Source organism: Tamandua tetradactyla, chromosome X (genome assembly GCF_023851605.1).
Source record: "Tamandua tetradactyla isolate mTamTet1 chromosome X, mTamTet1.pri, whole genome shotgun sequence".
In the NCBI taxonomy this organism is placed as follows: Eukaryota; Metazoa; Chordata; class Mammalia; order Pilosa; family Myrmecophagidae; genus Tamandua; species Tamandua tetradactyla.
Window position 1 is genome coordinate 1,806,448 of NC_135353.1, and position 26,343 is coordinate 1,832,790.

The following is a 26,343-nucleotide window of genomic DNA, read 5'->3' on the forward strand; positions in this document are numbered from 1 at the left end:
ATTAAATTTAGAAATAAATAACAAAATGATAACTTCCCAACCTCCTGAATGTTGGGAAATTCTAACTAATCAGTCAAAAAATAAATTCTGGAAATTAGAAAATACTTAGAAGTGCATGATAACAAAAAAGTTCTTGTCAATACCTAGAGGCTTCAGTTAAATTGGTATTCAGAGAAAACTATATCCTTTAATGCTTATATTAGAAAACTAGAAAAACTTAAAATTAATAATCTAAGTATTTAACTTATAAAGAGAACAAAAAATAAAGAGTCCCCAAGAGAATAGACGGAATTCTTCCAATCTGGCTGAGTAAGCTCTTACTGGATATGACCCTCACATAGACAACAGCTATAAACTCTGGACAAAATAAATACACCCAAAATAATAAAGACCTGAAGGCACTGGAGAGTGAACAGAAGCAGGGAGATCCTGGAGGGCAGTTAATACTTGGACGAAAGGAAAGGCCCAAGGTGAATTATCCTTTATGTGTGTGTGTACTTTTTTTCTTTTTTCCTTTCCGTTTTCAATCTGAGGGCAGGTCAAATCATGGGGTGGCTAAAACTCTGATAAAAAAACCTTAGTATTTTTGGCCTGAAGAACCAGGAGAGAGAGTTTGGGCAACTACAGTTGCTGTTGCTGGAAAATGAGTGGGGAATTCTACAAAGATGAGCGAGAGAAGGGGAACAAACAAATTTTGTGTATACGTTCTGCCCAAATCTCTGACCTCTGAACAATGCATGTACAGGACAAACTCCAGCTAAGAATAAAGAATTTAGCTGAAATTTGAGCTGCTAAGAGACAGAGTTTGCAGTTTGAGTTCAATCATGTTAATTGCCTGCTAAAACTAAACAAAAGCAGCATTCTTAAAAAGAATAATAACAGAATCCAGAAGTCTCTAAAGCATGATGTTTACAATATCTAGAATAAAATACAGAATTTCCTAACATGCAAAGAACCAGGAAAACAGCCATTCTCAAGAGAATTCCCCACAGTATTGTTAATATTTTAAATCTTAATAATGCTGTGGGTTGTATACACACTTGTCTAAACTTAGTGAGGGCACACATATGATTTGCACAATTAATTGTAGGTATATTTTACATGAAATATAAATAAATAGTGACCTCCAGTTTCAGGTATGCGTGCTGAAATAGGTAGATGTGTATAAACAATTTAATAAAGTGCATAAAAAAACAATATGGATTAAAGGACACATAGAAGGATGGACAGATATGTAACAGAAGTATAGTAAAATGCTGGTGGTAGAATGTAGACAGGTAGTATATGGGTGTTCGCTGTATATTTTCTTCAACTTGACTGTTTGAAATTTTTCATAATAACTTGGAAAAAATAAACCCTAAGAAAATAAAACAAAGGCAAAAACAGAAATTAACAAAATAATAAAATTACAGAGGATGAACAACTTCATACCAATGAGTTAGAGAACTGTTGAAAATGGAGAAATTCTCAGAAAAACATTATCAAAAACTGAAAAGAAGAGATAGAAAACACTAAGGGTTATATAACCATTAAAGAAATGGAGTCAGTAGGGAAAATATTACTATAAAGAATCACAGCCTAGAAAGCTTGAGACAGGAACTGATGGTTACAATTTTACATGAATACCTCCAGAGAATGGTGAAAAGAGTGACTCTTCCCTAGCTTATTTTATGAGGCTAGCATAACTCAATCCCAAAACAAATAGTAATAGTATATGTAAAAAAAAGTATAGGTCAGTCTCACTCACGAATTCCGATTAAAAATTCCTAAAGAAGAATATGTCCACCCAAATACTTTCTACATGAATATTCATAGCAGTGTTTTTCATAATAGTCAAAAAGTGTAAACAGCCCAAATGTTCATCAGCTGATGAATGCATAAATTAAATTTAGTATAACATACAAATGAATATTATTCAGGCATAAAAAGGAATGAAGTTCAGATACTTACTTCAACATGAATGAACCTTGAACACATTATGCCACATGAAAGAGGCCAGTCACAAAGGACCACATGTTGTATGGTTCCATTTATATGAAATATCCAGAATAGGCAAATCTATAGAGAGAGTGGATTGATGGTGGCTACCCAGGGCTGGGCAGAGAGCAGAGGGGGAGATGGAAGGATTGAGGAGTAATGGGTAAGGGGTGCAAAATTTCTTTTTTAGGGTGGTGAAAACATTCTAAAATTGCGATAATTGCACAAATATGTGAATATACTTTTAAAAATCACTGAATTGTATAATTGGAACAGGTAAGTTGTATGGTGTGTGATTTATAACCTAGTAAAGCTGTTACCAAAAAAATCCTAAATAAGATTTTAGCAAAATGAATCCAGCATTATATAAAATCACATGTGAAATTGGCTTAACATTAGAAAATATGGTAATGAACATCTTGGCAAAGATGTCAGGTTGACCACAAGCAGATTGACTATCATCCTAAAACATCCTCTAAAATACCAGTAAAGGGATTTTTTTCAAAGGCGCAAACCCACAAGCCTGAGAAGAATTGCAGAAAACTCCCAAGGCAGCTAAATCCTAAAGAATTTGGGAGAAAGGCAAGAAGCAACTTAATTTATGCTTTGGAATACCCTCAAGGTTCAGGAATTTCCCAGAGCAGGTAATTCTAAAAGCAGATATGAAGGGGAAGTAAAATAAGGAGGAGTGAGTGGTTTGTTTAAAGAGGGTAGGAGTTAACAATGAGTATGGGTGCTGGATCATTATATTAATATTTCTTTTAGTCTCCGGTGTCTTGGAGGGAGATAAGAGAGGGAGCAAATGAGCTTCATTTCTTTTTTTTTTTTTGCATGGGCAGGCACTGGGAATCGAACCCGGGAGTTCATTTCTTAAACTGAGCGGTGCATACGTGGGTGTATGTTGCACATATGTTATTACTGTTTGCATGTATGAAATATCTTTAAATGCATTTGGGATGCCTTTACTAGAATTTTTTTTCAAATGCTTTTATCGAGAAATCTTCACACACATTACAATCCATCCAAAGTATACAATCAGTGGCTCACAATATCATCACATAGTTGTGTATTCATCACCATGATCATTTTTAGAACATTTGCATCACTCTAGAAAAAGAAATACAAACAAAAAACTCATACATCCCATACTCCTTATCCCTGCCTCTCATGGACCACTAGTATTTCCATCTACCCAATTTATTTTACCCTTTGTCCCCATTATTTATTCATTTATATATCCATACTGTTTACTCATCTGTCCGTACCCTGGATAAAGGGAGCATCAGACACAAGGTTTTCACAATCACACAGTCACACTATAAAAGCTATATAGTTATACAATCCTCTTCAAGAACTTTTACTAGAATTTTAATAAGTGTAGGATATTTTTAAGATTTAATCTCAAAAATATCATTGGGCCTGTCTGATCCAAAAAGCTAATAATACTTTTATTCTTAGACATCAATAATCTGAGTCCCGTGATGTTGGTTTCTAGCAGGAGCCCAGACCAGCCAACTCCCTAAGCAGTAGTGCTTTTACTTGGACAAAGAAATTCAGCCTGGATTATTTAGCCCTGGACTTTAATAATTCAGCATCACCAGCCCCTGTACAGAAGGTATGATTTTGTGTCTGAGAATTCCTGGGTCACTATATTTGTGTTTAGATTTTTCCAACTGTTAAAGTCATACATGTTTGCTTTAGAAAGCCTTTAAAGTAGAGACACAAATAATGAAGACTATTTATATCAGTCATAATTCTGCCACCCAGAGAGAATGAAATTCTGGTGTATTGTTTTCTAGGGTACTTTCTTTGTGTGTCTATGTATATATGTATTTTATATCCATTTTCTTCAAGATTCGAATCATAGTATTTATGGAAAGTTTTCTTAGGCCCAGATCAGGTAGAGTAAAGAGCTCTCTGGGCAGAGGAGGTGCCTGAAGCGGTAACGACCTCCCTCAGTGTGGCTTGCTTAGGGTTAATGGAATGGTGAGGGTACCCTATGTTTGGAGTAGGGTCACTTAGTAAAGGGCACGGATGCCGGGCTGGGCAGTTTCTCCTTCTCAGGGTAGTGTTCTCATCTGTACATGAGACTAAAAAATAATAAAACCTACCTCAGAGGGCCGCTGTGAGGATTAAATGAGTTAATACACATCAGCAATCCTGACGTTTAGTACCTCCCCCTGCACAGTGTAACCACTGGATAGATGGTCATAATAAAAATTGTGCCTGAGAATGTATAGTTTGGTGAAAAAAATCACAGATGAGAAAGTACAGCATGGTTCCAGTATATTATTTTTTAATCTATGTCTAGAACACTTTCCTCCCCTTCAACTGAATTAACTCCTGCTGCTCCCTCAGCCTTAAATGTCATTCTAAAAACTTGAACTGCAACTCCAGAAAGTCTGGTCAGAGAGTGGTATGAGCAGGTACGAAAGGCACATTAGTCAGTTTTGCAGTCAAAGCAAACAACCCCAGATCTCAGTGGCTTACAGCAACTAAGGGGTTTTCCGCTTTTGTTCATGTCACAGTGCATTGCAGATTGGGACAGTTCTGCCACAGGTCATCTTCAGTCCAGGAACCAGGAGGACGCAGTGGTCCCCACCCAAGGCACGCTGGTCTCATAGCGGAGGAAGACAGAGATTTCAGAATTGCATGACACGGTTTCCCCCTTAGGACTGGCACATGTTACTTCCACTCATATTGCATTGGGCAAAGCGAGACAAATGGCTGGAGCAAAGCTGAACGGAGTAGAGTATGATAGGGTATTTATACACAGACACACAAACTGGGTTCTTCCATATGCATGGACCCAGTAGGAAGGGGCAGCAAATATTTCACAGTAATATAATCTACCTCAGAAGAACAGACATTTTCCTGCCTTTTTAATTAATGTAACAAAAACTTTCTTGTTCTCCCCCTGCAGAAACTTTTCCTTTCAGAAGAGCAAAGAGTAGACTATGTCCAAGTGGACGAACAGAAGACTCAAGCTCTCCAGAGCACGAAGCAGGAGTGGACTGATGAGAGGCAATCCAAAGCATGAGAGATATAGGCTCGGGGTACATGTGAGATGGGGAAATCATGGTCTTAATTTGATTAAGCCTCTTCATACAACGCTTCCTCTCAGTTGGTGCTTTGTGATGTCCAGCTCCCTAGCCTGAGCCTGGGGCCACTGTTTCCTTCTCCAGTCCCACTGCCCTGAATTCACTCAGCAGTCAAAAGAAGGGGGAGAGATTGGGGATTCCACAGGCGAGAAGTACAGTGTACAAAACTCCATTCATTCAGACAGGGGAGAAACAACAAAAACAAGATTTGGGAGAACATTTTTCCCTAGAGTTTGGTTAAAAACCCTCAAATGAGGTATTAGATGAGAGGGAAGTCAGTATTGTTACCAAGAGAATGTCATTCTTTTCCTGCAGTAGCTAAAATGTTGACCTCTCCCCTGTGCTTAGATCAGAATCATAAATTATCTGGCTAATGGGGTCCTTGCTAATTTCTCACTTCTGCTTCAGCAGTCTCTCTAGGTCCTAAGAGTCTGAATCCGCCTTAATGATGACATAATGTTGCTCCTTCCTTTTTGTGGTCCGTGGACCTCAGCATGAAGGCCTTAGTTGGCCATGGGTTTTATCTGATGGCCTTTCCATTTCCTTTTGAGCCCCTGCAACCAGAAGATGTATCTGAACAGCTTGGAGTTAAGTCTGCCATTTTGGTCAGTGTCTTATACATGAGGATGCATTGAATAGGCAGGTGGGTCCTTGGCTGTCAGGGCACTTGATGCAGCTGTGGGCTGTGCTGCTGCAGAGGGAAGTAAATGCCAGTCTCCTTCTGTCAGACCATAAAAGAAGGCATTTTGATTTTCACAGTAGCAGGTTCTGATGACATCATTGTCTTCCTTAAGCAGAGAGCAGAAAACTTGCCAAGTACATTAAATGAGTTTAGAGTCCTCGGTGATCGCACAGAGAGCATGCTGCACCGCAGCCAGCTGCACGTCAGGACACAGGCCACTTCTTTACCCCTGTGACTGGCAAAGAGTCACAGGGTCTTAGGGCTCTAGGCTGCATGTTCCCATAAATCTTAGCTCCCCCATATGTGGGGCATGTTTATAGATCATTAATTATGTGACAAAAGCTGGTGCAGAAAAATTATATGCCCAAGTGTCAAGATGCCACACTGGGATAATGGTAGCTCTGAAAAGAAAATACAGCTGCAATCGTGTCAGTCATGAAATGTTGTTTGATTGACACCCCTGTCCCCCCCCCCCCAGGAACGTATTTACTGCATGAAACAATACGCACTTGAGTAGTGTGACCTGTTTAGAAGTAAGTAGTTAATACAGCCACTGTAGCTTAAAGATATAGAAAGTGACAGTGATGTGGTATAAGGATTAATTCCATCCAGGGTGTAGGTAATTATGTCCTGCTTTGACAGAAGTGTGGATAGATGCCTGGGTGAAAGTGCAGCAATTCAGAGAAATGTTGGGCAGGTAGTTTTTGAGCTTAGGACAGTCTGTGTTCCAGAGAGAGGCACCTCTAGTCAAATCTCGTCTTCCAGAAACGATCGGCGTGCAGTAGAGGGCTACACCTCTGACCAGGGAAGAGCCCGATGTTTGTATAGGAATGAGTGCAGATACATTTCAAGTCCAGCACAAATAACATGTCTCTCCACTCTGTGGTGTGCACCTACCTTAAAAATTTGGAAATCAACATAACAGGGCCACGCAGCGAATGAATTGCATATCGTTGCCTGCACTTCACCTTTATTTCATTTCATTTCATTTTGCTAGGGAATTCCTCCAGGTCGGGGGTTGTGCCGTGCAGGAGGGGGTGCAGATCTCCGGGTTGTAGGGCCCGAAGGCCGTGAGGCAAGGACAGCTGGGGAATGAGCTTTCCTGGGCGTGGGCGGAGCCCCTGCACACGCTACCTTGCACACCCACGTTGAAACCGAGGGCCTGGCTCTCTGATTTTAACCATCCATCCTCTACAGACTGCTGGTATTGGGGCGTGAATAAAGGCTTTGTAAAGGGGAGTGACGTCCGAGCTGCCCCCGCGTGCGCCTCCGCCTCTGTCACCCACACTAATGTCGCTGCCGTCCCTAATGCCATGAGCCATAGGGGCTTCCTCATGCTGCGGTAGAAACCCAGAGCCCTGGGTCCCCGTCTCTCCGCGCGCATCTCCACCGCCCTCCTCCCCACAGCGGCGTCCCGGGAGGGGCCAAAGGGAGGAGCCGAACTTAGGCCCGCCCCCGCCCCCCCCCCCCCCCCCCCCCCCCCCCGGCTTTTACTCTCTGTGGCTGAGACGAGTGGGACTGGGGGCAGCTGGAGCAGTGAAGCCGCCAGACGAGAAAGCGGAGCCCAGAGGCGGGACCGCACCCACCCGCCTTGCCCGTAAGGGCCTCCACGTCCCAGCGCACAGGGGCAGAGCGGACCGCTCTGCCGGTCCCAGGCCGCGCCTGTCCCGGAAAGCAGAAGCATCTTCCGCCCTCGCCTGCTCACGCCCACCTGGCTTCCACCCACCAGTGTTTTTGGCTTTGTTTCATAGGTAACACCTTTATTTGTATTAATTTTACCCTTTGTTTGATTTTACATAAAAGAACGCAACCTAATGCTTTATATTCGTCATAAATACTTAGATTACTTCAAATTGGTTGCTCTTAAATTTGGAACTTTAGAGTTCAGGAAAGATGGCAAGATGAGACAGGATGAGTCCAGTCCTGCCCCGAGGCACAGCCAGAGAAGGGACTGGACGGCAGCGACTGCCATGTCGGTTCTGGGTGTAAGTGACCTGGGGAAGTCTGACCCGACACCCACCCGGCGCTGCCCGTGCCCCGCCCCCTCACCCCCGCCACATGCACACAAACCTAGCCAAAGCCAACCCACCACCCTGCGCAAGCACACAGTCCTGCCCGGGCCCTCCCCCTCCCAGCCCTCCGTAGGCCGCCACCTGGACATCCGGGCTATGGGTGCTCACCTTCATGCACAGACTGTGCCCCACCCCCACCCAGCCCATGCAGCTGCGAAACCCTGCTGCACCCCCAGCTCCGAGCACAGGCACACCAGGGCCCCTCCCCAAGTCGGGAACACATCAGGATGCCAACCCCCAGGCCTGCGCATGCGCACAGCCACATCCTCCCCACCGGGTTCCCACACATGCATGCACTGAACTCTTAACCTCTGCGCCCCACCCCCACAACATGTACACCCTTGCCCCACCCCCTGGCATAAACGCCATGCTCCCACACCTGGCAGGTGCTCACATGTGCATCTGTACCACATAGACCCCGTCATGCGCATAGGTGCACTCCTACCCCACTCCCACCCCCACCCCTGTACCTGTAAAGTCGTGCCATGGCCCGCCCACCCGACATCACCCACCCCTGATACACATCCTGCAACCCCCACAACCTGTGCCCTACACCTGCCCCCTGCCCTACCTGCGTCCTGACCTCTGTGTTCTGTACCCCATACCCTGATACCCACAACAGCCCCCATGCTCCACATACTTACCCACACTGCCTGCACACAGCTCCCATGCATCCACACAGCCCAAATTGTCCTTCAAAAGTGGGGGAGTTTAAATTTTTCACAGACAAACAAATGCTGACAGAATTTGTCAAAAAGAGATCGGCCCTACAAGAAATACTAAAGGGGTTCTGCCAGTTGAAAAAAACAAAAAAAAGATAGGAGAGGGAGGTCTGGAGGAGGGCACAGAATTGAAAAGTACAGGTAAGGATAATTTAAAGGATAAAAAGAGTAAGAAGGAAAGAATATATAGCTCTGACAAATAAAATCCAAAGAATGAGATGGTATTCAAGAATTGCCTTTACAGTCATAACTTTTAATGTTAACAGACTAAATTTACCAATTAATAGATACAGATTGGCAGAACAGATTAAGAAATATAATACAGATTGGCAGAATAGATTAAAAAATATAATACAGATATATGCAGTTTACAAGAGACTCATCTTAGACATAAGGATTCAAAGAGATTGAAAGTGAAAGGATGGAAAACGATGTTCCATGCAAGCTGTACCCAAAAGAAAGCAGGAGCAACTATACTAATATCAGGCAAAATGGATTTTAAAAGTAAACTCATTGTGCCAGTTTGAATCTATTATGTACCCCAGAAAAGCCATGTTTTAATCCAGATTCAATCTTGTGGAGGCAGCCATGTCTTCTAATCCTGATTCAATATTGCAGGGTGGAAACTATTTATTAGATTATCTCCATGGAGATATAACATGCTCAATTACGATAATCTTTTGATTAGATGTACATATGACTCCACCCATTCTACATGGATCTTGACTAGATTACTAAAGACTTTAAAAGGGGAAACATTTTGGAGAAATGACAGAGCCAACAGAGAGAGAGCCAACAGGGCCAACAGAGACGACAGGGACACGAATGTTTGGAGATGCTTGGAGCACAGCAGACATTGCCATGTGCTTTCCATGAGATGTTAACAAGCCAGAACCTGGAGAGAGCCAAGGGAAGCCAAGACATGAAAACCAGCCACAGGGAAGCAAAGTGAGCAACACTCACATGGACAGACTGAAAGCAACAGAGTCCAGGAACAAGGGACCAGCAGATGCCAGCCACATACTTCCCAGCTGATAGACCTGTTCCGGACAGTATCAGCTTTTCTTGAGTGAAGGTACCCTCTTGTTGGTCCCTTAATTTGGACACTTTCACTTCCTTAACTCTAAACTTGTAACTTATTGAATTCTGCTTTGTCAAAGCCTTTTTTTCTGTTTCTGGTATATTGCATCCTGGCAGCTAGCAAACTAACACAGACATCATGAGATACAAAGAAGGATACTACACATTAATAGAACAGACAATTCACCAAGAAGAAATAACAATCATAAATGTTTATGTTCCCAATCAAGGAGCTCCAAAATACATGAGACAGACATTGGCAAAACTGGAGGGAATGATAAATGCTTCAACAATAATAGTAGGAGACTTCAATACACCACTCTCTTCTATAGATAAAACAACCAGACAGAAGATCAACAAGGAAATAGAGAAGTTAAGTAACTTGATAAATGAATTAGATCTAACAGACATATATAGGTCATTGCACCCCAAACCACAAGGATATACATTCTTCTCTAGTGCTCACGAAACATTCTCCAGGATAGATCATATGCTGAGGCACAAAACAGGTCCTTATAAATTAAAAAACGTGGAAATTATTCAAAGTACCTTCTATGGTCACAATGGAATAAAGCTGGAAATCAATAACCACCAAAGAAGGAGAACTTTCACAAATATATGTAGATTAAATAGCACACTCTTAAACAACCAGTGGGTCAAAGAAGAAATTGCTAATGAAATCAGTAACTATCTGGAGACAAATAAAAATGAGAATAAAGCATACCGGAATTTATGGTATGTGGCAAAGGCATTGCTGAGAGGGAAATTTATTGCCCTAAATGCCTGTGTTAAAGAAGAAAAAGCAAAAATCAAGGATTAACTACTCATCTGGAGTAACTAGAGAGACAGCAGCAAACTAACCTCAAAGCAAATAGAAGAGAAATAACAAAGATTGAAGCAGAGTTAAATAAATGGAGAACAGAAGAACAATAGAGAAAGATCAATAAAACTAAAAGTTAGTTCTTTGAGAAAATCAATAAAGTCAATGGACCACTAGCAAGGCTGACAAAGAAAAAAAGAGAGAGGATGCAAATAAACAATCAGAAATGAGAGGACAGCCATTACAACAGGCCGTGAAGAAATAATAAAAAAAAAAATCCTAAGAGGATACTATGCACAACTATACACCACAAACTAGGCAACTTAGACGAAATGGAGAAATTCTTGGAAACACACGAACAAGCTACACTGCCTCAAAAAGAACTAGAAGATCTCAACAAGCCAAACACAAGTAAAGAGATTGAATCAGTCATCAAAAATCTTCCTACTAAAAAATCTAGGGTCAGATGGCTTCACGGGGAAATATTATCAAACATTCCAAAAAGCATGAACATCAATCCTGCTCAAACATTTCCAAAAAATTGAGGAAAAAGGAACACTACCTAACTCACTTTATGAAGCTAATATCATTTTAACACCAAAACCAGGTAAAGATGCTTTAAGAAAGCAAAACTACAGGCCAATCTCCTTAATGAACATAAATGCAAAAGTTCTCAACATTGTACTACCAAAACAAATCCAATACATGAAGCATGCACTACAACCAAGTGGGGTTCATACCAGGAATGCAAGGATGGCTCAACACAAGAAAATCAATTAATGTAATAGAACACATTACAGATTGAAAGGGCAAAATCACATGATCATCTCAATTGATGCTGAAAAAAGCATTCAACAAAATTCAACATCCTTTTTTAATGAAAAACACTTCAAAAGAGACTGCACAAGTGCCTGGTATCAGTCTCACAGAGCTTCGCTCCTCAGCATGTGAGGCCACGGCGGTTGTGGCAGCGGTACCCAGCATGTATCAGAGCCCACGGTGGCTCTCCTCAGTTCTGCTGCAGAGGGATGTGCCCGACCTGTGCCACCTGCCCACCCCAGGGCTGCACCACCAGTCCCCTCCACCAGTGGCTGCCTCCTGGCTCAACCTTGTCTGGAGAACACTTTGGCATTCCTACCTGGTCTGTGACTGCTGCCTGGCAAAGAGAGGTTTCTTTGGGCCCAAGGTTCATGAGCTCCAGCAGTCTTCAGCCTCAAGAACTATGCTTTGAATGTTAAGCTGTTCTAAATGTTTGCAGATCTTTTAAAAGTCCAGAATGGCAGCCCCTGTTAAGGCATAGAACCGCAACCAGCTTGAAATCTTGGAATTGATCTGTCTTAATAGGGACATCTGGATTCTCATTTCTACTTCTGCATTCATTCTTTTGTGATATGTTGTTTTGATTGAAGTCTATGAAGAAAACCCAGTCCCACACATATGTACCTGGAAAAGAGAAAGGCATATTTTAACACCCCTTTTAGCATGTTCCATGGGTAACAGTGCAAGCAGACTCTATAGTGCTCTCGCCAAGACACTCAATAGCAGCACTGCCTCCCAGCACCCAGAGTATTTGGTGTCAGCTGACCCATGACATCTGGAGCCCATTGATCCTAAAGAGCTCCTTGAGGAACACAGGGCTGTCCTCCACACTAGACCTCCTCAGTTCCAGAGGGATTTTGTGGATCTGAGGACAGATTGCGCCAGTAGCCTCTATTAGGGTCATGCAGTGGAACATCCTTGCCCAAGCTCTTGGAGGAGGCAAAGACAACTTTGTACAGTGCCCTATTGAAGCACTCAAGTGGGAATAAAGGAAATATCTCATCCTAGAAGAAATTCTAGCCTATCAGCCCGATATATTGTGCCTCCAAGAGGTGGACTGCTATTTTGACAACTTCCAACCACTCCTCAGTAGACTGGGCTATCAAGGTACTTTTTTCCCCAAGTCTTGGTCACCTCGTCTAGATGTAGAACACAACAGTGGGCCAGATGGCTCTGCCTTGTTTTTTCTTCAAAACTAATTCAAACTAGTCAACAGTGCCAATATTAGGCTGACAGCCATGACTTTGAAAACCAATCAGGTGGCCATTTCACAGACACTAGAGTGCAAAGAGTCAGGTCGACAGATCTGTATTGCAGTCACCCATTAAAAGCATACACTGAATGGGAGTGGTTCTGATCAGCTCAAGGCTGTGACCTTCTTCAGAACCTACAGAGTGTCACCCATGAAGCCAAGATTCCCGTTATTGGTTGTGGGGACTTCAATGCACAGCCAATGGAGGAGGTCTACAAACACTTTGCTTCCTCCAGCCTCAACTTGAATAGTGCCTACAAGCAGCATGCTAAGTGCTGATGGGCAATCAGAACCTCCCTATACTACCTGCAAGATCCGGACCTCAGCGGAGTGCTGGCACATCCTGGATTATGTCTGGTACTCTAAACATGCTCTAAGTGTGAGGTCAGCTCTTGATTTGCTCACTGAAGAACAGATTGGACCCAACCCGACTACCATCTCTTCATTATCCTTCAGACCACCTGTCTCTGGTGTGTTTTTAGACTTCAGCTTTAATGAGGAATCTGATGAAATATTATAAGTACTTGTCTGTGTATTTTTAATAACATGAGTCTTTACCAGGGATGTTTGAGGAAACTGAAACAGGGTAAGAAGTTGCCTGAGGAAGGATACTCAGTTTCTTTCATTTCACTTTCCATATTTCCAGCATGCCTTGGGAAGGGATCCCATTAGTTCATAAATGTTTTTTTTTAATTAAAACCTACAGCAAAAAAAGGGTGTTTGCACTCCAGTTTTGGCTTGTATTGCTTTCTTTCCCTTAGCATTACATTTTGATAATTTAAAGGCATTAAATTAAGCTTATTTTGAAGCTTTTTCACTTGGACACTACAAAAACTCAGTCTTGCTTGCATCCTCCATAATTAACAATAGATATGCAGGAGCAATTTCTCTAGACAGCATTTCAATTTATTTATTTGTGGTTTCTTTAAATGTCCATTAAAATATGTATGGCAGTATTTATTATTTACGTCTTCAAGTAAAATTAAATTATGACATTATGAACATTTTATAATGTTCAGAAATTATAGGGAGAGTAATTTATAGTAACTTTCTTAAACCTCTAATATTTTATATGGGGTCTAACAAAATAGTAGTGTACAAAACCTGGAGGAGTTTTGATTGTTATTTAAGTGAAGGTCTCCTTGATACAGTCTTCATAAATAATCCTTGCTGTGGCTCCATGTCCATGGTCAGTGTCTTCATTATTTATTCACTATTATGCATTTATACTTTTCCACTGGAATGCCTTTGGTATACATTTGAGGTCCCTCAAATTCATTATTATTTGTGCTGGAATGTGCTTTTCACAATAGGTTATTTAGGAGTTGTTATGTGGCCATGGCTAAGAAATTCTTTTCAGAGATGGGAAACTGGAAATCCTGTTAATGGGGCTGTCACTTGAAATTGCCTGAGACAGCCAGATGACTATGTGGTTCAAATGTCTAGAAAGAATTATGTAAAAAGTCAGAAAAGGAGCCTGGAATTGTCTTTCATCAGAAATAAAAGTGGTAAAAATAACAGGGTGAAGCATCTTCCAAAAAAAATCCCAACAAAATAACCTATTGTAATAATTGATATTTTAATCCACCACGTTGTAAATATTTAAGGTTAATAATGGTCTTTTAAAGCAAAAAAAAAAAATACCAAAAGGTAAAAATCAAAGGTAACTTCCTCAATATGATAAAGGGAATATATGAAAAACTGATAGCCAGCATTGTACTCAATGGTGAAACACTGAAACCTTTCTTCTAAGATTGGGAACAAGCCAAGAATACCTCTGTCACCACTGTTATTCAACATTGTACTAGAAGTTCTAGCTAGAACAATCAGGCAGCAAAAAGAAATAAAAGACATCCAAATTGAAAAGGAAGGAGTAAAATTTTCATAATTTGCGGATGACATGATACTGCACTTGGAAAATCCTGAGAAATGTATAACAAAGTTAGTTGAACTAATAAACAAATTCAGCAAGGTGGTGGGATATAAAATTAATGTGCAAAAATCAGAAATGTTTCTACACACAAGCAATGACCTCACTGAGGAGTCAGTTAAGGAAAAAATTTTCATTCAGAATAGCAACAAAAGAATCAAGTATCTGGGAATGAACTTAACTAGGGATATAAAAGACTTGTACATAGAAAACTACATAACACTGCTAAAAGAAATCACAGAAGACCTAAATAGGTGGAAAGAAATTCCCGGCTCCATGGATAGGAAGGCTAAATATAGTTAAGATGTCAATTCTACCCAAATTGATCTACAGATTCAATGCAGTACCAATCAAAATTCCAACAACATACATTGTAGACTTGGAAAAGCTAATTACCAGACTCATCTGGAAGGAAAAGGGACCCCGAATAGCTAAAAGCAGCCTAAAAATAAGAATGAAGTGGGAGGATTAACACTTCCTGATTTTAAAACTTATTATAAAGCCACAGTGAGTGGTCAAAATAATATGGTGCTTTATAGAAGCATTGACCAATGGAATAGAATCAAGAGTACAGAAATAGACCACCAAATGTATGGTCAACTGATCTTTGACAAGGCCCCCAGATTCACTGAATGGGGACAAAATAGCCTTTTCAATAAATGGGCATGGGAGAACTGGATATCAATAGCCAAGAGAATGAAAAAGGACCCTTACCTTACACTCTATATAAAAATTACCTCAAAGTGGATCAAACACCTAAATATAAGAACCAGTACCATAAAGCTCCCAGAAGAAACTGTAGGGAAACATCTTCAAGACCTAGTAATAGGAGGTAGCTTCCTAAACTTTACACCCAAAGCACAAGCAACAAAAGAAGAAATAGATAAATGGGAACTCCTCAAAATCAAATGCTTCTGCATCTCAAAAGACTGTCAAAAAGGTGAAGAGGCAGCCAACTCAATGGGAGAAAATATTTGGAGATCACACATCAGACAAAGGTTTGATATCCTGTATACATAAAGAAATCATGCAACTCAACAACAAAAGCACAAACAACCCAATTATAAAATGGGCTAAAGATATGAATAGGTATTTTTCTGAAGAGCAAATACAGATGGTTCAAAAGCACATGAAGAGATGCTCATTTTCATCAGCTATAAGGGAAATGCAGATCAAAACTACAATGAGATATCACCTCACACCTATAAGAATGGCTGCTATTAAACCAACAGGAAACTACGAATGTCGGAGAGGATGTGGAGAAATTGGGACACTTATGCACTGCTGGTGGGAATGTATAATGGTGCAGCCACTATGGAAGACAGTTAGGCGGTTCCTCAGAAAACTAAATAGCGAGTTGCGCTATGACCCGGCAATAGCACTACTCAGTATATACCCAGAAGAGTTGAAAGCAGTGACACAAACAGACATTTGCACACCAAGATTCATAGCAGCATTATTCACAACTGCCAAGAGATAGAAATTATCCAAGTGCCCATCAACAGACGAGTGGATTAACAAAATGTGGTATATACATATGATTGAATATTATGTGGCAGTAAGAAGAAATGACTTCCTGAAGCACATGACAAGATAGATGAGCCTTGAGGACACAATGCTGAGTGAAATAAGCCAGACACAAAAGGATAGATACAGTATGATTCCACTTTTATGACCATGGTAAAAGTAAAATCAGAGGCTTATTATACAGAATATAGGGGACTTAGAGATACATGGAAGCTAGAGATGGATTAATGGTTACCTAATGAGGTTGAACTCCAATGTAAGATAGAAGTGAAGGCAGTTCACTAGTGGGTCTATAAGTAACATTACCATATTGAAGGTGAACATGATTAAAAGGAGTTGTATAGACCCATGTGTTCCACCGATTCACACTACAAATATAAATAAGTTTTTGCATGAATTACTTCAAAAGTATGAATCTTGGACAAAGAGAGTATAATTTCAGGGTATAGGGGACAAGTGCTATTGCATGCTAGTAAATAATGGGGGAGGGACAAGAGTTAAGGGGAGGTTTGGATTTTCTATTTGGTGACAGTGGGTTTATTGGTTGTCTTTCTCTTGGGAACAGTGAAATTATCTAAAATTGAGAGTGATGATGGACTTTTGACTTTGGACATTATACATAATGCCCAATGAATGGAGGTGGCTGAAGAATGCACTGGCTGAGAAGTAGATTGGCGAATGATGGTATATACATATGATTGAATATTGCACTGCTACCAAAAGCAACGAAGTTGTGAGGCACGCCACATTGTGAATGAACCTGCGAGACCCTTAGTGAGGCAAAATAAGCCAGAAACAAAAGAGCAAATGTTGTATGGTTTTATTTAGAAATACTTATAAGAAAACAGAGGCCTAGACTGTAATCTCTTACGGCAGTCACCTTTATTCTGGAGTGGTAATTGTTATTTCTGGATTATGAGAGACTATGTTATATATGTATAACCTGGTATTTAGAGATAAGAATGGAGTTAATCAGGTCAAGAGGGAGGTAATTCAGAATACAGGGGTAAGGAAGACATTGTCTGTATTTTAGAACTTCACCTACTCTTTGACCAAAAGAAGAAAAGTTTATTTTGTCCAGAATCTAAATTTTCAGTAGCACCTAATCTAATTCAACCAGTCTGGATAAACAATCCAAACACAGGGAGCTCAGAATAAGAATGAGGGTCTTTAATCCTGTATAGCTTAATGTAATGCCTGGATACATCCCAGAGTATATTAAGCAAATAATCAAAAAGTAATGGCAAATTCCCTTGAGGGATGGGAGAAAAAATATGGAACTATTAAAGTATTAAACTTTACCACCAGGGAAACCCCTGTGTCAAACATTAGGGACACCCAAATCAATAGGCCAAGCCCTTTGAACTTGAGGCTTGCTCTTGTGAAGCTTATATATGTAGTTGAGAAGCTTAGCCTACCCATAGGTATACCTAAGAGTTACTTCTGGAGGCCCTCTTTTGTTGCTCAGATGTGGCTTCTCTCTCTCTAGGCCCAACTCTGCAAGTGAAACCATTGTCCTTTCTCCTACATGGTATATGACATCCAGGGGTGAAAATCTCTCCTTGGAAGCATGGGAGATGATTCCCAGGGATGAGCCTGGCTCAGGCACTGTGGGATCAACAATTCCATCCTGACCAAAAGGGGGGAAAGACGTGTAATAGATAAGGTATCAATGGCTGAGAGTTCAAATAGAGTCAGGAGGCTACTCTGGAGGTCACTCTTATGCAAACTTCAGTTAGACATTGCTACCTACCATAACTTGCCAAATCCCAACCAAAACCATTCCTACCAATCCTAAAGAATATGTAGGGCGTTATATAAGATTCTACAAAGGTTCCATGCACTAGAGTAACTGTTCAGAAACCTACAACCTCAGGATGGGTCCCTGGACCAGGTAAGTCCTGAAATGCAGAGGAACCAGTTTTTCCAGAACATCAACTAGTTCCATACCCCATATTACTGACAGCCCCTTCCAACATGAAAAAGTTAGAATGGGCACAGCCCAAACACCCCTAAGGAGTGGAAGAAAGATCAAAGGAGAAGGAGGAGTTATACAGAAAAGGTTGGGTTTAACAAATGAGTATGATTGCTGAATTAAAAGAAATATTGATATTTCTTTTAATCTGCAGTGTCTTAGAGCAGCTAGAAGGAAAAACCCAAAACTGTGAAATTGTAACCCACACCAAACTCTGATCTGTTCTGCAACTGATTGTTGTGATGTACTTTGAAATTTATTGTTTTTTAATAGATGTTATTTTTCACAAAAAGTTGATTATGATGATAATGCACAGCTATATGATGATACAGGATTAAAGACCCACTGGTTTTACACTTTAGGTGATTACATGGTGTTCTAGTTTGCTAGCTGCCAGAATGCAACACACCAGAGACGGATTGGCTTTTAATAAAAGGGGATTTATTTTGTTGGTTCTTCAGAGGAAAGGCAGCTAACTTTCCACTGAGGTTCTTTCTTACGTGGGAAGGCACAGGATGGTCTCTGCTGGTCTTCTCTCCAGGCCCCTGGGTTTCAACAGCTTTCCTCGGGGTGACTTCTTTCTGCATCTCCAAAGGCCTGGGCTGAGCTGCGAGTGCTGAGATGAGGAATGCTGAGCTGCTTAGCAGTGCTACGTTGCAATCTCTCATTTAAGCACCAGCCAGTTAAGTCCAACGTCACTCATTGCAGCAGACACGCCTCCTAGCTGATTGCAGATGTAATTGGCAACAGATGAGGTTCACGTACCGTTGGCTTATGTCCGCAGCAACAAGAATAGGTATGCTCACCTGGCCAAGTTGACAACTGAATCTAACTAACACACATGGTATGTGATTACATAATACATATCAATTAAAAATTTTTAAAAATCCACAAAGCAAAAAAAGGGAGAAAACTTGGGACTTTAAATTCATTTTCATGTTCTATGATAATAGACGTCAGAATGCCAGCTACCTTTGTTAGAGAGATAGTGATTGACGAAATAGACACAAGAGAATTTTCTAGAATGATAGGCAATGTTCTGTATGTTAATCTGGGTAATAGTGGTTACATGGGTATATACATATGTAAAAATTTATCATTCTGTAAAGTTAATATTTATGCATTTTACTGCCTGTAAATTATACCTCACCAAATTACCTTTAGAGGCATTAAAGCATTAATGTAAGAAACACAACTGTAAAAATATTAGAAGAAGCCACAAGAAAACTTTTTATCATCTGGGTAGGGAAGACCTTCAGAAACAAAGCACAAAAGACAGAAGCAATAGAGGAATTGATAATTCAATTTAATTCAGTTCAACAAAGATTTATTGATCACCTGCTATGGCTCAGGTGCTGCGTATACATTAGCAAGTGGAGCAAAGATCACTTTCCTTAAGGAGCTGCCAGTGTTCCACCCAAATCCTCTAAGATCCCTTTGACTGCTTAGCATGCCCCTTTAGGCTTCAGTGAACTTTTGCCTCCAACAGCACACACCCATGACTCTTTTTACAGAGGATTGCCCCTCAGGCTACTGGAGCCCCTTTATGTGCAAGAGCAGAGAGCTAGAAATGCTGAGGAATTTCCTCTCCCTGCCCTCCGGAAAGGCTGCAGAATTGCAAAATCCCAGCTCCTTTACCTCAGGTCTGGACAAACTCTAAGTAGAAAATTGTGGTCCATAATTTCACATGTGAAATCTTTCCTCATTCTGCAGAGCTGTGCTTGAAAGTGCACCATCCTTGGTTTCACTGTCTTGCTTCCCCCACCAGCCTGATTGTGGTATCTGTCCTTGGGGGACCCAATTGTAGCATATTGTATTTTCAAATAAGTGGCCATAACCACATTTCCTGTCCCATTTGCTCTTCCAGAATCTTGCCACTGCCTGATCATGAGGTAGAGTCTATGCCCTCTTCTTGCGCCTGGGTAGGACTAGGTAGTAACTGCCTTGTCTAATAAGTACACTGTAATTTCTGAGGCTGAGTCATAAAAGGTGAGATAGCTTCCACTTGGCGCTCTCTTGGGATACACACCCTTGAAACTCAGCCATCAAGCTGTGCGGAAGCAGAGGCCACATGGAAAAGAACCAAGAACCTTGACCCTCAGACCCAGCTGAGTTCCCAGCTGACAGCTGGCACAGAATTGCCAGCTGTGTGAATAAGACCCCTTGGAAGCAGATTCCTTCAATCCTCAGTTTAGCCACTGTGCTGGTTTGAAAGGATTTATGTACCCTAGAAAAGTTATGTTTTAGTCCTGATCCAATCTTGTGGAGGCAGCTTCTTTTAATCCCTATCCAGTACTGTAGATTGGAAACTTGATTAGATTTTCTCCATTGAGATGTGACTCACCCAATTGTGGGTATTAACCTTAGATTAGAGGGAGATGTACCTCCCCGCCCATTCCAAGTGGATCTTGACTAGTTTACTGGAATCCTTTAAAAGAGGAAGCATTTTGGAAAAGGTTTGAGATTCCGAGAGAACAGAACTGCAACAGGGTGACTAGGGCCATGGGGGCCCACGCAGCCGGAGACCTTTGGAGATGAGGAAGGAAGGTGCCCCTTGGGGAGCTTTTGTGGAACAGGAAGCTCGGAGGGAAGGCTAGCAGATGTCGCCACCCATGTTTGCCACCTGCCTTTCCGGTTGAGAGAGAAACTTTTGGGCTTCATCAGCCTTTCTTGAGTGAAGGTAACTCTTGTTGGTGCCTTAATTTGGACATTTTCATGGCCTTGGAACTATAAACTTGCAACTTAATGGACTCCCCCTTTTTGGAAGCCATTCCATTTCTGGCGTATTGCATTCCAACAGCTAAAAAACTAGAACAGTCACCTATCCAGAGTTTGCCAAACTATAAGGTTGAGGGCAGTCTTATAGCAGCCACATTTATACCTGAGCTTTAAGTCTTATTTCTAAATTCTGAGTTGCTGTGTTCTATATGTGTAACTTGGTATTTCCCTGGAACTCTGGATACCTGTGTGACACCTAAGACTTGCAGATGGAGTTCTGCAGCTCTGAAAATCAACATTCCTACATACAGCAACTGTTAAAGAAGCTGAAAAAAGATCAGGCTTCAATTAGAGAAAAGAACAAAACTGATCTAGTCAGGACTAAGTAAATCAGAATACAGGGTAAAGGATGATATTGTCCATATTTTAGAACTTCCCCTACTGTATAAGACCAAAGGAAGAGAGGTTTATTTTTTCCAAAACCTAAATTTTCTGTAGCACACAATCTAACTTAACCTGTCTGGCTAGTTCAGTTGAGCAACCTAAACACATGGAGCCTAGAATTGGGAATGAGGTCTTGCAATTCTGTACAGCTTAATGTAATACCTGGATACATTCTAGAATATGTTGGGCAGATAATTTAATTAAGTATTGGTTAAGCCCCTTGAGGGGCGTAAGAAAAAATATGAACCTATTAAACGTCCCAACCTGGGAAATCCCTGACTCTCTCACAAACGTTAGGGACTTCCAAGTTAATAATAAGGTAAGTTCTTGACTTTGAGGCTTGCTCTTATGAAACTTTTTCCTGTGAAAGAGAAGCTAAGCCTACCTATAATTATGCCTAAGAGTTACTTCTGGAGGACCTCTTTGTTGCTTAGATGTGGTCTCTCTTTCTCTAAGTCCAACCTGTATGGAAACCCATTGCCCTCCCCATTATGTGGGACATAATTCCCAGGGATGAGCTTGGCCCTGGCACCATGGGATTGAGAATGCCTACCTGACCAAAAGGGGAAAAGAGATGTAATAAAATAAGGTATCAGTGGCTAAGAGAGTTCAGAGTCGAGAGACTATTCTGGAAGTTACTCTTATGAAAGATTCAGCAGAAAGATTCAGCTAGATAATTGCCATGGTATGCCAAGCCACAAACAGCAGTTTTCCTGTAAACCCTAAAGAATATTCAGGGCTCTATGTGAGACTTAATAAAAGTTTCACTCACTAAGTTTATTTTTTCAGAAACCTATAACCTCCACATGGTTCTTAGGCCAGATAAGTTCTGAAATGCAGGGGGCCCAGCCTCTCCAAGAAAATGAACTAGTTCCATCCCCCATCCCATATTATCAACACCCCTTTCAAACACGAAAAAGTTAGAATGGGCAGAGGTCAAATATCCCTAAAGATTGGGAGAAGGAGCAAAGGAAAAAGAGGAATTATAACAAAGAATATAAGTTTTAACAAATGAGTATGACTGCTGAATCAGCATATTGATATTTCTTTTAGTCTCCAGTGTCTTGGAGCAGCTTAGAAGGAAACACCTGAAATGGTGGAACCGTAACCCGTATCATACTTTGAAATTTATTCCAAAACTACTTGTTAGAATGTACTTTGAAATTTATCACTGTTTTGTACATATGTTATATTTCACAATAAAAAAATGTTAAAAAAAAATTGCCAGTGGCTTCAATTACACCAAACTCCTTAAAATCTGGGGACTCCTTCCTGTCCCAGTTGTATCCCCATCACCAGGCACCTACCTACCTACCTCTCCCCCGACGCTTACTAAAGGGTATTATGGCGGAGAGCCCGATGAAGCAGATGGCATTTGACAAGTCCCAGGTGAGAGACCATAGCTTAATTAAAGAATGAGTGTCTGGGCCACACTACCAGGCAGGCGCTGGGAGTACTGCAGCGGACATAAGTAATGCAGTGTGGGGAAGCAGAGCTATTGAGTGCAGTTTTTTCCTCTTCCTTAACTTTTTAAGTTTTATTATGCAATATTAAATACATATAAAAAGATAAAAAACATTACAAAGAACTCCTGTGTACCCATCATCCAACTTAATGAACATCACTCAGTAGAGCTGAAACCTACTCCTAAGAGATAACCTATCTTGATCTCATGCATTTTTCATAAATGCATGCTTCCCCAAACAAAATATATTTATTACATTTTAAACTTTTACATACATGGCATAATACTACATGTACTCCTAATACATTTGGTTTTTTCCCTTTAAGCATTACATTTGTGAAATTCAGCCATGTTCATGTTCAGAGTTCAAGTTCGTTCATTCTCACTAGCAAAGAATTCCATAATATGAATATTAAATACTTTATTCTCCTGCTGATGAATACTCAATAATACTGTTCAAAACATTCTTTCAAAATCTCTTGCTGTACATGAGTGGGCATTTCTTTAGGGTACATACTCAGGAGTGGAATTGCTGGGTCACAGGATGTGTACATCTTTAACTTTATGTCCTCTAAATAGTACCAAAGTTCCTGATGTCCTGTAACCTTGCCAACACATAGCTTTGTCTGACTTTAGTTTTTGCTAAAGGGAAGAGTACGGAACAGTATCTTGTGGTTCTAATTTGCCTTTCCCTAATTACCAATGAAGTTGAACACCTTTTCACAGTCAGAAACTTGTGTTTCCTCTTCTTTAAATGCCTAGCTTCATTTTCTGATTAAAGCTACTACACTAATCAAAAATCTGTGGTTCACATATTTTAATGAAATACTTCACTGAAGCCTGGTTATCTGTAGTGGACTGAACCATGATTAACTCTTTTCTCGAACACACTAGTCGAACATGAAAAGCAATGCCGTGGTGTACAGAGCATCCAGTAATATGCATTTCAAATGATCAGAATGCAAATAGACTCCTCATCCATGAAGTTTGACATCAAGTGTGTGTAATATTAGCGAATATTTTTCTAAGAATAGACTGAAAATGAAAAGGCTGACTACACCCTTGGATGAACAAATCCGTAAAAATTAAAACTAAATTCATTCACGACTTTCAGGACAAATACAATCCTGGGGGACAAAGAAGATACAAATCTGAAAAGCAGTACACATCGCCACCACAAGTATATTAATTCAGGATCGGTGAGTGTGTTGGGAGTGGAGGGAGAGAGCGTAGGTTGGGAAAACAAGGAGCCACCACCATTTCGGGATCCGCCATGTAGCAGCAAGCCTGCATGGTAGTTTTCTTATTCTATACAATGAGATTAATAATAACAACCACAGAGGTCACTGTGAAAAGTAAACAAGATAATATGGGAATACTATATCCATATCTGAACTAATTCTATTTTGCAGGGGGAAGGGAGGTGCATGGTCCGGGAATCAAACCTGGGTTTCCTGCATGGAAGGCGAATGTTCTACCACTGAACAACCTGTGCACTTCTGAATTAATTCTATTTTATGGACAAAAAAAAATGAAGGAGAGATAAGTACTTCATTCAAAGTCACAGTTGATAAACTATTCCAATGTCCAGACTCTTCACACTGCACTAATATTCACGGTGCCTCTTCTATACGGGTCTCAAAACACTATTAAAGGGAATTCACATGCCTCCCTCTCTCTAAGCCCAACTCTGCAAATGAAATCATTGCCCTTCCCCCACCCACGTGGGATATGACATCCAGGAGTGAAAGTCTCCCTGGCGACGTGGGAGAGGACTGCCAGGGATGAATCCAGACCTGGCACCATGGGATCAACAAATTCCATCCTGACCAAAAGGGGGGAAAAGAAGTGTAACTAATAAAGTATCAGTGGCAGAGAGAGTCCAAATAGTGTTGAGAGGCTACTCTGGAGGTCACACTTAGGCAAGCTTCAGTTAGACCTTGCTACCTATCATAACCTGCCAAACCCCAACCTGGACCATTCCTGCCAATCCTAAAGAACACCTATGGCATTGTATAAGATTCCACAAGGGTTCCATGCACTAAGGTAACGTTCCAGAAACCTACAACCTCCAGATGGGTCCCTGGACCAGAGGGCTCAGCCTCTCCAGTACATCAGCTAGTTCCATCTCCCTACCCCGTATTATTGACAGCCCTTCTCATCATGAAAAAGTTAAAATGGGCATAGTCCAAATATCCCTAAAGAGTGGGATAGAAAGATCAAAGGTGATGGTGGAGTTATAAAAGAGGGTTGGTTTTAACAAATGTGTATGTGTGCTGAATCATTATATTGATACTTCTTTTAGTCTCCAGTATCTTAGAGCAGCTAGAAGTAAAAACCTAAAATTGTGGAGTTGTAACCCATGCCAAATTCTGAAATCTGTTCTACAACTAATAGTTGTGCTGTGCTTTGAAATTCATTGCCTTTTATTGTATATATGTTATTTTTCACAAAAAAGAAAAAAAAGTCGATTGTGATGATAAATTTATTACTGAAAAAAATTAAAAATAAAAATAAATTCAAAAAATTAAAAAGAGCATTCACAGGAAGAAGGTGGCTAGGGCCCCTACCAGAAGAATCTAGTTAGATATCAAACATACTCAGACCTTAAAAACTTACAATGTGCAGCTAGGAGGTTACCTTACATATAACTTACTCGTTTTCCTTTGGGGTGTCAAATATGCTTTAGGCACTTGCTATCTGAAGACTGAACTAAACTAGCTACCAACTAGAAGGATATTGTGGCATTCATGAAACCCAATTTGTTAATCAAGACACTTTCAATAGAAATCATCTAAGAAATTATTTTTGGATAAACAACTGACTTGACCAAGTAAATTCCAGCTGGAGCACAGTATGCAAGAGACCCACAGCTTGTCACGAGCTTCTTCCTTCATTGAACCTTGTTGGTGAAACAAAGGCCATGTGAACTTTACAAGACCTTGTTTTCAAAGACCACATTATCTGGTTTTAAGTCTCTGTGGGCTGCATGGAGTTTTTGGCAATAAGATACAGCATGAACAGGGGTGCAAGGGGAGTTCAGTGGTAGAATTCTCACCTGCCATGCAGGAGACCCTGGATCGATTCCTGGCCTGTGCATGTCCCAAACCAACAAACGAACAAACAAACGAAAAACAAAACAAACAAATTCAACATATGGTGCTGCAATAAGGGAATACTCACATGGAAAAAGAATGAAATGTGACTGCCACCATACAGCATTACAAAAAAAAAAAAAATATATATATATATATATATATATATATATATATATATATATAGCACAACATACTTCTTGGCCAAGTTTTCATTAAGACCCTCCTCCTGTTTCATAATGTCGCCAAACATATCCCCTCCATCTTCCAGTTCTAGAATAAGCTATAGTTTGGTCTGGGTGTCAATAACGTGGTGAATGTTAGGGCGCTGCACTAATATGCATCTCACTTCCTGGAAAAGATGGCCCGTGGCTCGAGCGTCCAGTTTTGACTCATAACTTTTCCTGTGCCTTTTCATCCTCTCTTGAATCCTGCTATGCTGGGTCAAAAGAAGAAAAAGCGTTTAGACTGCTGAAAATGGTTCTCATACAAAAAATCTGGTCTAAGTTAGCAACTCATTTTCAATATCGCCATGGCCAGCTTGCAAACTCTACACTGAAAATAATCCTTGTTATCGCTGCATATCCTCTTAGCTGCTCTCATGTCCTCCGCCAGGAGTCGGGCACTGCCGACTCCTCCCAGCACCCAGCGCCAATCACAACAC

The 26,343-nt window shown here is 40.8% G+C and overlaps 1 protein-coding gene and 1 pseudogene across 3 annotated transcripts in view; both read left to right on the top strand.

The window, feature by feature from the left end:
- Positions 1–7,145, top strand: part of GAB3 (GRB2 associated binding protein 3) — a 136,113-nt gene extending 128,968 nt beyond the window's left edge. For 2 of the 3 annotated variants that reach the window (XM_077145571.1, XM_077145573.1), the window contains exons 9-10: positions 3,473–3,592; positions 4,901–7,145. In XM_077145571.1, coding sequence (XP_077001686.1) covers positions 3,473–3,592; positions 4,901–5,017 — 237 coding nt within the window. In that variant the 3' untranslated portion in view covers positions 5,018–7,145. The remainder of the gene's footprint in view (positions 1–3,472; positions 3,593–4,900) is intronic. The other variant, XM_077145572.1, reaches the window with a different exon arrangement.
- A 1,368-nt stretch (positions 7,146–8,513) lies between these two features.
- Positions 8,514–16,459, top strand: LOC143670278 (nocturnin-like; annotated as a pseudogene).
- Positions 16,460–26,343: the final 9,884 nt, after the last annotated feature.